At 45.2% G+C, this 14,355-nt stretch overlaps 1 protein-coding gene across 1 annotated transcript in view; it reads left to right on the top strand.

The window, feature by feature from the left end:
• Positions 1-52: 52 nt before the first annotated feature.
• Positions 53-14,355, top strand: part of CEP89 (centrosomal protein 89) — a 51,896-nt gene continuing 37,593 nt past the window's right edge. The window contains exons 1-4 of the mRNA XM_012775156.3: positions 53-203; positions 3,412-3,518; positions 6,706-6,867; positions 9,506-9,692. Coding sequence (XP_012630610.2) covers positions 111-203; positions 3,412-3,518; positions 6,706-6,867; positions 9,506-9,692 — 549 coding nt within the window. The 5' untranslated portion in view covers positions 53-110. The remainder of the gene's footprint in view (positions 204-3,411; positions 3,519-6,705; positions 6,868-9,505; positions 9,693-14,355) is intronic.

The raw sequence follows: 14,355 nt of genomic DNA, 5'->3' as shown, positions 1-14,355 counted from the left end.
CGAGCCAATAGCAGACGCGGTTGTTGCAAAGTCCTCCGGAAAGAAAAAGCGTCTAGTGCTAAGCCCGAAGACTGGACCCGGGACGGCTTTAGCGGGCCGCCCTGGCTGTGATGAGAGCTGCTGGTGAATCCAGGCCCTGGTGCGCCCACCCGCCCGCCGCAAGGATGCTCCTGGGGTTTCGCAGAGGCCGCAGGCACCAGTTCGTAAGTAGATCTTCGCCCTTCCCCGACAAATGCATCGGTAGGCTGCTTCCGCCTCCATCACACCCAGCCGTCCGGCATGTGTCTGGGCTGCTGCGGCCGCTCCTCGCTGGTGCCTCTGTTTCCACGCTTGCCCTGCCCCTAGGTCCACTCCCCATGCAGCAGGCAGAGGGATTATTTTAAAGCTCAAGTCTGAGCTTGCCTCTGCCCTTGTTAGCTAACAGTGCCATGACCGCCACCACCACTACGGTACACCCTCTCCAGCCACGCCGGCCTCCACCCGGGCTTCCACCTTTTCCGTTCCTTCTGCCTGGAATGCTTCCCTCCGCCAAAGCCACTCTGTCACTGAATGCTTGTACTCCCAGCCTCAGTCTCTGACCATCCCTCCTTCCTGTCCTTCTTACTTCCTCTAGGATCCTAACTCCAATGATCTGTTCACGCCTCCCCCCTACAGTCTGTTGATCCTGCCAACTTTTAACTGACTGTCCCGTCCCTGATGTCCTCACTGCCCTCTTTTCCAGCTCTAAGTCCACCGTCCAACACTCCCCGCATACACCCTCAACTCCTTTGATCCTGCCTCCCTTTTCCATAGTTGCCTGGGAAAACCCCAAACCTACTTACTGTCAATTCTCCACAAAATGAATACTTTAAGGTGCAGAAAAAGCGTTGTGATAAGGGCACTCCTGAACTGTATTTTTTTTTTTTTTTTTTTTTGAGACAGAGTCTTGCTTTGTTGCCTAGGCTAGAGTGAGTGCCGTGGCGTCAGCCTAGCTCACAGCAACCTCAAACTCCTGGGCTCAAGCAATCCTTCTGTCTCAGCCTCCCGAGTAGCTGGGACTACAGGCATGTGCCACAATGCCCGGCTAATTTTTTCTATATATATTAGTTGGCCAATTAGTTTCTTTCTATTTATAGTAGAGACGGGGTCTCGCTCTTGCTCAGGCTGGTTTCGAACTCCCGACCTCGAGCAATCCGCCCGCCTCGGCCTCCCAGAGAGCTAGGATTACAGGCGTGAGCCACCGCGCCCGGCCCTGAACTGTATTTTAAAGTGAGGCCAGAGAGCATGTCTGATTTGGCTTTGTGTTCTCAGCCTATGACCTACTGACAGGAGGGTGTTGAGAAGCAATGAAGAAGACGTAACTGAAACATATTTTTGCATTGCAATTTTGCTAACTCAAGTCATGTTAAGTTTCTAATGTGTGCAGAGACCCACAACTGATTGATAGCCTTGGGCCACATTGTCTAGAGAGTAGATAAATCGTAGATAAATAATTCACAAGATGTTCTGGTGCTTTTGGGAATAAGAAAGAAAATAAAAAAAAATAATTCACAAGATGGTAAAACAAGAACTACTGTAGACATGTGTATCAGGGGAGGGGCAGCAAAGTCAGTCTGGAGAGTTGCCCTGGACCTTTTGGGGAGTAGAGAAAGAATTCCAGGTGCAGAAGACAGCATATATACCAAGGCCTGGAGAAGAATGAATTATTTGCTGTTTGGGAAATGGAAGGCAACTCTGAGTGTTAACGCCTAGAGAATAAATGCGGGATGAAGAGGGTTAGCAAGAAATGAATCTGGGTCCAAAGGTAGGAACCAACTTACAGCGGCCTGTTATGCCACGCTGGAGCATTTACCTGTCAGCAAGAGAGGGGGGCTTCCTTTGTGGGAAGGTTTTCATGTTGGGTAGAGGTAGGATCATCCTGTGATTTAGAGTCTGGAGGTGATAGGACATTAGGAAATGTTTAGCATACTGTAGGGGATTCACTCTTTCAAAAACAAAAACAAAGCTCATGAGGCCTTTTTGGAGAACCTACTAGAGGCCAGCCTCTGCAGGTTTGAAGGTTAAAAAAGCCCTTTCTTGTCCTTGAGCCTCTCCGAGGTGGTTATGGGGGGCAGGGAGGAGGCATGTGTGTAAACTATCAAATTGCTGGACAAATGTGGGGTGGTAGGCACCACACTGAAGGGTAAACAGAGTGGAGGGATTGGGCAGAGACTGTTCTGGAACACCCACTCCTGTGGGTGGCTGTGCAGGTGGAACTGGGCTAGGGTGGGGTGGCTTTTGGGAGGCCTGCCGTCCCTTTCTCCTGAAGAGCGCCCCATGGCTGCGCCTCCCTTTCCCCCTTTGTATTTTGTGCCAAACACTGCCTAATTAGTCCTCCCTGCACTCGCCAATGGATGCTCCTCACTAGGCCACCCGATCTCCTCAGTCTGGTACGAAAGCTCCTCAGATGGCAGCAATCCCACTCCCACCCCCAGCCCCGTCTTCTAACCTCTGCCTCACAGGTGACTCTGCTTTCCAGCAAACCAGAGCACTGTGCCTGTTATTTCCAGAGCACTGCCACCAGTGTCTTGCTCCATTCATTTGTTCTCCCTTCCTAAAATGCTTTCCCATTAAGAGTTCCAAATTCGGGAGCAGGGGCCATCTCTGAAAACCCAGTCTGAATGCCTCTGTGATCTTCTCTGCGGAGGGCATTTGAGGTCCACGTGCCAGCCCCAGGCCTGAAGGAGCCCTTCCCTCCCTGGGCCTTCCCAGCACTTTGCTTTTCCCTTTCCCTTGGCTCTTCCGTGTTCTGTGAGAACTGTGTGGGTGTTTCCCCGCTATACTCTACTTCCCTGAGGATGGGGACAAGATTTCTTCGTTGCTGTCATGGTGTTCTGCCTCTAGTAGATGTGAATGAACGGCTAGCACCCAGAAAACAGAGACTGGAACCCGAAGCAGGGCTCTCTACTTTCATGCTGCCCAGGAGCTAGCTTTTGTTACTCTGCGTCTTTGAGATTAGCCACGTGCAATCTTTATGAAGCCCCTGCCAGGTGTGAGGCCTCGTGCCCAGTGCTGGGGTTGGGAAAGATAAGAGTCACCTGCTTCTGGGGAAGCCGCCCTGCTTTGCAGGGGGAGAGCACGCGAGGCATCAGTGGGGGCAGTACTGTGGCACAAGGGCAGGGCCTAGAGGGGGACTCTGGGGGACAGTCAGGGAAGCTGCAATGAGGTGGGTAGGATGAGAGGGCCCCACAGTGGGCAGCTGTGACGTTGCTCCCTGGGTGGGTGCACTTGTCTGGCCAGACGGGGGTGGGGATGGCAGGGGAGAAGAGGGGGCGGAGCCTGAGTCCTGGGCGGCCAGCGCAGGTGTCTCCTCTCAGGTCCGCGGGCGGGGCGGTGGCTACAAAGCTCAGGTGATTCCCCTCCAGCGACCTCTGCTGCGTTCCTTTTGTGCAGAAACACATCGTCCACGGCCTTCTCCCTGCAGCCAGCATCGCTCCGAAGCCGGCCGTGCCCCGCACGCCTCCTCCCCGCAGCCCCAACCCGTCTCCAGAGAGACCAAGGTGAGTCTCGGAGGAGCAGGCGCCCGGGGCGCCCCCGCACTCGGCGTCCGAGTACCGGATCCAAAGCCTGTGGACGGTTAGAACTGTTCGGACAGACCAGACTGGCCCGAAAATCACTGGTAGGGCAGTTAGCATTATGTCCTCTGCTATATTTACCGCGGTTCCACCACGGTACGCTTAGTGTGGTTTCCCTGAGGGGCAACGGATTTGGGTCTGTCCCTTTCAAGGTGCATGACGGTCTCACGTTTTGTAATTGAATGCAATTCGTGTTTTCCAAAATACAAAGCATTAAAGCCCAGGTATTCAGGCTAATAGTACTTTAAAGGGAATTTTGAATTGTGCACATACTTTTCTTTTTAACCATAAGTCTGCCCTTTAAAGAACCGTGTTATGGGAAGGAAGGAGAAGTGTGTTCACGGCTGGGGCCTGGGATTTCCCCTTTGCCAGTGTTTAGACACCCCACACAGCCAACTGTCCTTTATTGCTGGGTGTCCTTGAGCCCCCTGCTTGTGTCCTCCCAGGTTTTAGATACAGAAGAATTTTAGACTCTTTTTAATCCATCAAATGCATTGACTTGGTTATTAACAGAGAATGAGAACTCATTTCATTCAAGGGTGGTGCCTTCTTTTTAATGTTCTTTGGTAGTAGGATAATGTATGTCTCCTAATAATAAACACTCGGTAATATGGTTTTTTAGTGTTTTGGTTTTTTTTTTTCTTTCAGTACAATCTTGATAACAAGAACAGGCATTTATTGGCCAGGTGCAGTGGCTCACACCTATAATCCCAGCATGTAGGGAAGCCAAGGTGGGAGGCTTGCTTGAAGCCAGGAGTTTGAGATTAGCCTGAGCAACATAGTGAGATCCTGTCTCTACAAAAAAAAAAAAAAAAAGATTAGCCATTTATTCATGTTTCCTTTGCACCAAGTACTCTGGTAAATGCTTAAGAAGCATTGTTTCATTTCACCCTCTTGAGGTCCTGTGTCTTCTCTTTGGGTATACAAGGCCCAAGCATTAGTAGCTGGCTCCGTGTTTCAGGGCTGGCTACAGAGTGGTGGCATTGCTGTCATGCCAGTGTGGCTTTGTCTAGCTCTAAGGAGTTTGTGTAACTCTTACGTTGTGTCATTAGGACTTAAATGTTTATGTAGCACCACGAGTAGCTGGAGGGTTAGCTTTGCATTCCATCGTAAAGCAGAAAAATATCTGAAACGTGTTATTTCATGGCAAGCAAACTGTGGAAGTATCGGACAGTCTCTCCCTATAGTCTCCTGTGCTTTACAAAAATACCTTCCTGGATTGTAATCTTTAAACAACTTTGGAAAATTTATCATATTTCCAGATTTTTTTTTATTTCTGAAAAATAACATTCAGGCTGGGCACAGTGGCTTATGCCTGTAATCCTAACACTTTGGGAAGCTGAGGCAGGAGGATTGCCTGAGCTCAGCAGTTCAAGACCAGCCTAAGCAGAGCCCTGTCTCTTCTAAAAATAGAAAATCAGCTGGGCGTCGTGGGTGTGCCTGTAGTCCCAGCTACTGGGGAGGCTGAGGCAGGAGGATCGCTTGAGCCCAGGAGTTTAAGGTTGCTGTGAGCTATGATGACACCATTACACTCTACCCAGGGTGACAGAGTGAGACTGTCGCAAAAAAAATTTTTGAAAGTTTCAATTGACTGATTATTGTCTTCATTATAGCTCACGTTTTTCTGTCTCTTTGCATGCCTGGTTATCTTTGGGTACAAGACACTGTTGTAAATCTTACCTTGTTGAGTGCTGGATGGTTTTGTATTCTTATAAATCATCTTGACCTTTGTTCTGGGATGCAGTTTCTCAGAGATAGTTTGATCTTTCGAGTCCTGTGTTTATGACTTATTAGTTGGGTTCTGGAGCAGCGATCTGCTAGGGATATTTATTCCCCACTACTAAGGGCAGACCTTTTTGAGTGCTGTACCCCATGTCCTGTGAATGATAAGTGTTTCCTGTCCTGTGGGAGCAGCCACGGTCCCCAGCCATGTGTAAGCACCTGGCACTGTTCCTGTAATCCTTTTGGATGGTTCTGCCTCCAGCTTTGGATAATTTCTTCACAAGCATGTGCTAAGGAGTATTTTGCTGAACACTCGGGGGACCTTCTGCAGATCTTTGGGGTTCTCTCTGTGAAGATCGCACCTTTCTGGTACTCTGTCCTGCTAGTTCTGTCCCCCCGCTCTCAGCTCCATCTCTGCAACTCGGGGAGTCCGCCTGTCTCCACTGCAGTCCCTGCTCCTTGTGCTGTGACATGGAAGTTCCTCCAGGCAGTGAGCTGGGACAATTCCAACTCTATCGTTTTGTTTTTCTTTCTTCAGGCAGGAGGGTAAACCTGTTACAGTCTCCTCCCTAAATGTTTGAATAATTTTCAAGTGTTTTAAAAATGTCCTTTTACATCTTTCTTTCTTTTTTTTTTTTTTTGAGACAGAATCTCACTCTGTTGCCTGGGCTAGAGTGCTGTGGCATCAACCAACCTCAAACTCCTAGGCTCAAGCAATCCTCCTGCCTCAGCCTCCCAAGTAGCTGGGACTACAGGCATGCGCCACCATGCCCGCCTAATTTTTTTCTATATATATCTATATATAGAAATATATTATATATATAATTTATAAAATATATATAATATATAAAGATTTATAAAATATATATAACATATATATTCTAAATATTTTTTTCTCTCTCTCTATATATGCACATATATATCAGTTGGCCAATTAATTTCTTTCTATTTATAGTAGAGATTGGGTCTCGCTCTTGCTCAGGCTGGTTTTGAACTCCTGACCTCGAGCAATCCGCCTGCCTCGGCCTCCCAGAGTGCCAGGATTACAGGCGTGAGCCAATGCGCCCGGCCTGATCTTTCATTTTAATAAGAAAACTACTTGCATTGAGGCTTTGGCGTTTGGCTGCCTGGATTAGAGATCTGGTCCCACCTCCTATATAGAGGCTAGGAAATCTTTGCAAGTTGTCCAATTTCTACAGAAAGTGGGATGACACTAATACCTGGTCACACGGTGGACGAGAGAATGGAATGAGCTTATCCTTTGGCACGTGGTAGACTACGGGGGTGTAGAACAGAGAAGGCGAACCTTGATCAGTCCACGTAGCTTGTTGTTCAGCCTTGAACTTGAGTGTCCGTGTCTCACTGTCTCAGCGGCACGTTTTCTCCGTAGATCCGCCCTGGCTGCAGCCATCCTGGCGACGACACTGACGGGGCGGACCGTTGCCATCCCCCAGCCTCGCCAGCCACGCTCCCGGTCTGAGAGTGACACGACCTCCGTGGAAAAGGACAGCTTCATCGAGCCCTATGCCACCTCCTCGGAGCTGAGACTTCGGTAGGGGCCGTGTCGCTGGCTGTGCTGCGCTCAGGGTGGCAGCAGCCCGGTCTCTACATGTGTGTGTGCACGTGTGTATAGTTAACGGCTAGAGTCTCGGTCGCCAGGGTTTTCATCACCAGTGTCAAAGGGACACCGTCCAGGGACGTTATTGCTCTGGGATGAGAATTTCCTCCGGAGCGCTTCTTGTTAAATTGCGACTTATGAAAGCACTGGTCATTTTCCTGGCAGCGCAGAGCCAATGAATGCAGCGGTGCTCTCAGCCCTTGGTGGGATTCTCTGCCGCAGCCTGAACAGTGACAGTCGTCTGTCACTTCTCACGTGTCTCTCCCCAAACATTCATACCAATTTTACCTTCTTTGGCACCTGTGTAACCTTCTCTTTCTTCTTTAATCTCTTTTCCTTTTTTGCTTGGCCTGGGTTTGAGGTGGTACAGGGCTAGGGGCTTGGGAAACTTCCATCCTCGGGAAGAGGGAGTTGAGTGGAGCGTAGGGCTGTTCAGGAATCAACTGGGGACAGCTGGGGGGGGGGATGGTCACTGTGGGGCTGGGATATGAGCTTTCCAGACTAAGAGCAGGGAGCACGACAGATGCAAGCAGTTGAAGGAAGACGTTTGTATCTGGGACTCCAGTTAGCTGGAGACTGCTGCGAGGTGGGCGGGGTCAAGGAGTGGGCGGGGCAAGCTGCAGTGCCTGTGACATCATTTTTCCCAGGCTTGTGTCTTCCTTGGGAGTCAAGAAAAGACACTGGTGGCTTTAAGGGCTTTTGGGCAGGGGGGAGCACATGATCAAATTTGCCTTTTTGATCGTCATGTGTATTATTCAGTTTTGTTTTTGTTGTTTTGATTCTGTGTTTTTTTTTTTTTATGTAGTAAAATCTATCAGTTTTTCCCTTTTCCTTTACAGTTTCAGTCATTATTGTCAAATGTAGAAAGAACTCCCTACAAAAGCATTATATAAATACTTAACACATTTCCTTCTAGGATGTACTTTTATTTTTGGTTTTTACATTTAAATATTGCCTCCAGTGTAAGATGTTAGAGCGTAGCCTGTTTTTCTTCTGGTAAGAATTATACTTTGGCTGAACAAGAACTAACGGAAGTGGTTCTGAAACTCGCCGGAAAGCATAAATTTATAAGACCGTCAGAAGAAATGTGGACAGGAGGAATGCTAGCCCAGGGGGAGGGCTGGATTAGCCCCATCATATAGAAGTTAAAACATAGAAGGTAATGGAGGAATTATGACTCGAACATAAATACACATTCAGTCTCAGTAAGAACTGCGAATTTAGACAGTGGGAATTGTTTTGGCAAGATTTAGAAAATTATTACCAATGCAGTTGCAGGTTGGAGAAATGATTTTGTGCAGTATGCACATAGACACAAAATGTTCATACCATTTGACTTTATGGTGGTTTGTATTATAGAATTCTAAATATGGAAGAGGTTATCTGTGCATAGATGTTCATTACAAGAGCTGCTCGATTCCCACCTATTTCCTTCTTTCCTCCTTCCCTTCTTTTCTTCTTCTTTCTCCTCTTCCTTTCTTTTTTATTTGAGACAAGGTCCCACTCTGTCACCCAGGCTAGAGTGCAGTGGTGTTATCATAGCTCACTGCAGCCTCAAACTCCTGAGCCCAAGCAATCCTCCCGCTTCAGCCTCCCAAAGTGCTTGGATTACAGGCATTAGCCACCATGCCCAGCCTAATAAGTTTTATAATCAACATTTTAATAGGTAGGAATCACAGGGCACAGTGTCTCATGCTTGTGATCCTAGCACTTTGGGAGGCTGAGGCAGGAAGATCACTTGAGCCCAGGAGTTTGAGACCGGGGCAACACAGTGAGACCTTGTCTCTATAAAAAATTTAAAAATTATCCAGGCACAGTGGCGTGCGCCTGTAGTAACGGCTACCTGGGAGGCTGAGACAGGAGGATCACTTGGGCCCGGGAGTTTGAGGCTGCAGTGAGCTATGATAACACTACTGCACTCTAGCCTGGGTGACAGAGCGGGACCTTGTCTCAAAAAACAAAAATAAAATTATTAAGAACAAGACAAGTTGTGTATATATGCAGTCTTAACATAAAACCAGGAAAAAGGCCGGGAGCGGTGGCTCACGCCTGTAATCCTAGCACTCCGGGAGGCCGAGGCGGGCGGATTGCTCGAGGTCAGGAGTTCGAAACCAGCCTGAGCAAGAGCGAGACCCCGTCTCTACTATACATAGAAAGAAATTAATTGGACAACTAATATATATAGAAAAAATTAGCTGGGTATGGTGGTGCATGCCTGTAGTCCCAGCTACTCAGGAGGCTGAGGCAGGAGGATCGCTTGAGCCCAGGAGTTTGAGGCTGCTGTGAGCTAGGCTGACGCCACGGCACTCACTCTAGCCTGGGCAACAAAGTGAGACCCTGTCTCAAAAAAAAAAGAAAAAAAGAAAAAAAAAACCAGGAAAAAAAATAGGAAGAAATTCTGAGTGTACAAAAAGATGGGATAGCAGATGGTTTAGTCTCCTAGCGTCTATGTGTTTCGTAATGCATTCCACATTCGAGGTGGGGGCTTGGAGGCAGTGCACTTAATGCATATGTGTGTGTCAATGCCAAGTGTTAAATGCTTTCTGTTTTGCTCTCTAATGTTCTGATGCAGACTAAGTGGGCAGAGTGAGGTGGGAAGAAGGACTTCTCTGCCATCCTTTGAGACACTGGGCTATGGGGAAGAAGAGGACGCTGAGTCCCAGGTGTCATCCAGCTGCGAGCATTCGGGGCAAGTCAGTGCCCGGAGAGAAGAGGGAGGTCGCGTTGAGGACGTGTATGCCGTGCCACACAGAAATCAGGTGTTTCTCCTATTCCAAAGTCTCCTCTTGACGTTCACCTCGGCGCTGACTTTCAGTGACTTGTGTGGAGTGCATTTGCGAGGATTTCTTTTCTTTTCTTCTGCATGCGGTAGCTTTTGCTTTGGGGCCTAATCATTTTCAGCGAGTCCAGCCTCGTTTCTCTCTGGTTAGCCTGAAATCTAAACCTCCTTCCTTAATCTTGCAAAAGGCAAGACCTTCAAAGACAGAGACGAGCATCTTCCCATTCTTGATGTAGATTTCCATCTGAAACCTGGTAACTCCGCTCTTTTCTTTTGACCCTGAAAGCCAGTTTTCCTGTCGCTTTTGCGGTGCCAGTCCACACGCTGCAACCTGCCTTTAGACTCGTGCCTGGCGGGGAAGATCGGCACGTGTCTCAGTAGCGGCTGCCGTGCTGAGCTCACCACGTGCCTCTCTGTTCTATTGCGCATGTGCGTTTTACCAGCGCTGACCTCCACTGCCACGGCCAGGGGTCCGTTCGGCCAGGGGTCCGTTCGTTGTCCCATCATAGAGCAGGGCACCGGGGTACGGAGGGGTTCCAGGAGCTACATTTCTCCACTGCCAGATGCTCTGCTGATCTTGATTTCTTTTTTAAGTTGTTTTTTTTAATTTTCTATAAGTTTTGAAAAATGCATTTATTTTTTGATTATTAGACTTCATCTTTCATGACATTTTTATCAAATAGTGTATTTTATTTTATTTTTTGAGACAGAGTCTCACTTTGTTGCCTGGGCTAGAGTGCCGTGGCGTCAGCCTAGCTCACAGCAACCTCAATCTCCTGGGCTCAAGCAATCCTGCTGCCTCAGCCTCCTGAGTAGCTGGGACTACAGGCACGGGCCACTATGCCCGGCTAATTTTTTCTACATATATGTAGTTGGCCAATTATCTTCTTTCTATTTTTAGTAGAGACGGGTTCTCGCTCTTGCTCAGGCTGGTCTCAAACTCCTGACCTTGAGCGATCCTCCTGCCTCAGCCTCCCAGAGTGCTGGGATTGCAGGCTTGAGCCACCGCGCCCGGCCCGGCCCAAATAGTGTATTTTAAATTAAGATCGAGAGTATAACTGCAACCTGATAGCCATACATACAAGTGCTTTTCCATTCAAAATCACAAACACATTATTTATTAAAAACAAAAATATAGAAGGGGTTTGTTTTCCTTTTAATATCCAAAGGTTTTAACTTTTAAAAAATTTTTATAATTTTTGAGGCGAGGTCTCACTCTGTTGCCTAGGTTAGAGTGCAGTGACTTCATCATAGCTCACTGCAACTTCAATCACTGACTCAAGTGATCCTCCTGCCTTAGCACAGCTGAAAGTTTTCATTTTAAAAGACCATTAACCAACATCTATAGATATTTCTAGAGAGAAGAAAAGGTAGCACTACCTAATAAAGATTGTTATAGGCTAGGCGTGGTGGCTCACGCCTATAATCCTAGCACTTTGGGAGGCCGAGGTGGGAGGATCGCTTGAGGTTAGGAGTTTAAGACCAGCCTGAGCAACACCATGAGACCCCGTCTCTACAAAAAACAGAGAAATTAGCTGAGCTTGGTGGCACATTTTCGGGTACTTCAGAGTCCACTGTGGCTTCAAATATTCTCTATTAGCAGATAAATTCACTTGTGTGATAGATTTACATGCTGTATAGGTGAAAACCTAGAGAGAGTGACAATAGAACATGGTATTTATTATAACCAGCAGTTAAAACTGAATAAATCTTCCTGTTCATTACATAGCTGCCCTGTGGAACAAGCTTTCATGAAACCCTTCAATTCGTTTTGTTTTCAGAGATATAGGTACATTATTGATACGTTAACGGGAACATCTCTGCGGGTTACCAGTGACTATTCCAAAGGTTTTGAAAAGCATGCTGACAATGAACAGGATCTTACGTTAGATGCGTACATCACATTAGGTGCTAAGGCCAGCTGGTCCTCAGAAAAGGTCCCTGTCCCTGAAGTCGCAGATGCGGTGCAGTGCGTGTTACCAAGAGCTCTTTCCAAGGCCTGCATTGCTAAGTTCTGAAACAACCATCCAAGTCATTCATCTTCTTTTTGGTAGTGTTAGCTCTACTTTAATTTTGAAAAAGTACGTGTGTGCTATCAACTTTGGGCAGATGGAAAGGATACTATTTAACCTGGCTTTATTATATTTAACTATATTCCCTTATATGTTCTATTATGTAGACGATTTAATTCTTAGGCGGAGACTGCAAAGGGAAAATGAAACTGGAAAACTCTGAAACATGGCAGTTATTCCCTACAGCTATGTGTTTGTATGCTAAAAATTAGCCATAAAGTAAAAAAGTAGATTAGAGCACAAATGCAGGATAACCTGATATTTTGGACAAGTTTTTTTTTTTTTAATATACATGGTTTCATTAGATGTTAGTAATAAACTTAATTTTTCTCTGAGATCCTTAATTCTTTTAATTAATGTCAATTTCGAAGGCTTTAGAAATTGATTTAAATGAGAAATTATTTAACATTGTGGTTAATATTTAGGCCTCCTCAATTATTTAAAATGATTAATTATGTTTAGGTTTAAAATACAGCAATGCAAATTAAAATTTCAAGGGTATAACAAAGATCTCTTTAGTTCTTATTTTATAAGAAGGCTAAAACTAAGTACATAAAATTGTATTACAAATATTAGGGGAACTACAACATCAGAGATTACATTTTTTATATAGAAAAGTAATACACTTTTACCTACATACATTTAATTAATATAACTGCAACACATTATATAGTGACTTTTTTTCTGCTGATAAAGACCATAAGAATAATTGTCACAAAAATATATTTTCTGCAAAAATTAAAGGGACTATATTAAGAAAGTAGAAAAGGTCTGTCATTAGCAGGTATCCACTGTTGGGAACTGAGTTTTTCCCCAACACTTATCCCACTACCAGCGATGGATGTGGCGACAACTGGTGACATAAAAATAAACATTTTATATTACTTCAAAATAATGCCAGATCATTCCAGTATTATGAAAAGTGAACATTTACTCTTGACCGCTTCACAGGGACATGCCCCAGGAAATTCTGTGATGTTCTCAGCATTAATCTGGACGGGAGGATGAGGGTGGTGTAGGTGGAAGACTTAAAAAATACATAAAACATTTAGTGCAAATAATTAAAAATGACTTTATGGCATATTTTCCAAGAAATGCTATTTTTACATATTTTGAAGTCCTATGAAAACCAGGTACATTGAAAGGAGGGGCTGTTTATAGGTTGAAAACAAAGCCATTGATGAATGATAATCATTTTTAATGGCGTTCATGCAATTATCTTAGTTGGAAAGCTACTGTCCCTAGTCACAAAATTTATGCCCTGACACATGATTACGTATTAAATCACTTCTTAATATAAATTATTTTGTATGTGGTATTGACAGCCCTTGAGAAAGTGCTATACAAACTGAAGTTCATAGAAATTTTTAAGTGATAACCTTAAAATACCATGCAAAAAACGTTTAAACCAAAGGATACCTCAGAGTTGCAGGCTATTACGAGATTGATAACTTGGATTAGGACTAATAATCATCTTTTGTGCATTTTTATAAATGGTCAGCATAATCTTGTAAATTCAAAGTTGAGTTCTCAGTTAGCATCGGAAGGTGCTAGATGCACTACCACACCTCACAGAACCTCGTGAATGACCGCAGAGGTGCTGCGTACCTTCTCAGGGACTTCGGCCGACCTTGTGACGGCAAGAGCTCACCGTGTTTACAGGGCGCCATATGCAGAAGACTTCACAGTAAGTCTCACCTAGGAGCTGCTCTAGCATGAAAATGTTTATATTCCTCTTTACCCTATCAGAAAGGAAAACTACTTTAAAAATTATAAGCAAAATAAATTCTGAAAGTAAAGCACTATAAAAATTAGGTTTGATATTTTTGGCACAAAGCACTTTTTAAATCCAAGCTCATTTTTGTAAAATATATGTCTGGAATTTTTTTTTTTTTAAGAGACATGGTCTTCCTCTGTCACCCAGGCTGGTGTGCAGTGACATTATCATAGCTCACTGTAACCTGAAGCTCCTGGGCTCAAGTGATCCTCCTGCCTCAGCCTCCTAAGTAGCTAGCACTACAGGTGCATGTCACCCCATCTGGCTGATTTTTAAATTTTTTTTTTTTTTTTTGTAGAAAGGAGGTCTTGCTATGTTGTCCATGGTCTTGAACTCCTGGCTTCAAGTGATCCTCCCACCTGAGCCTCCCAAAATGCTGGGATTACAGGTGTGAGCCACAACACCTGGCCTGGAATTTCTCATTTGAAAATAAAAACATCAACATAATGTATAAATGGTTTTACAAATGAATTTATTAGAATCTACATCTCCGTAAAAACTGTATAGACTTTCAGTTTACTACTATATTGGGTATATGCACGCACACCTCCACATTCTATATCACACAGATAATGCTCTTGTAACATTGCCACAATATGCAGTAATGCAGTCTGGCAAGATTTAGAATTTAACTTTCAGTATTATTTTTTGTAAGTATTCAGATTCAATAATACTATTTTCCAGAAAAGCTAGATGGCCAATTTCAGAAAAAGGATGCTTGTTCTCTTTCCTTGATCCATAATATTAAAATCTGTACCAATATCTTTAGATATTTCTATGTTTTCCAGCATTTA

This window comes from Microcebus murinus, chromosome 16, assembly GCF_040939455.1.
Source record: "Microcebus murinus isolate Inina chromosome 16, M.murinus_Inina_mat1.0, whole genome shotgun sequence".
NCBI classification, from domain to species: Eukaryota; Metazoa; Chordata; class Mammalia; order Primates; family Cheirogaleidae; genus Microcebus; species Microcebus murinus.
The sequence above is the reverse complement of the archived record's forward strand: the minus strand, read 5'-3'. Positions and strand labels throughout refer to the sequence as shown.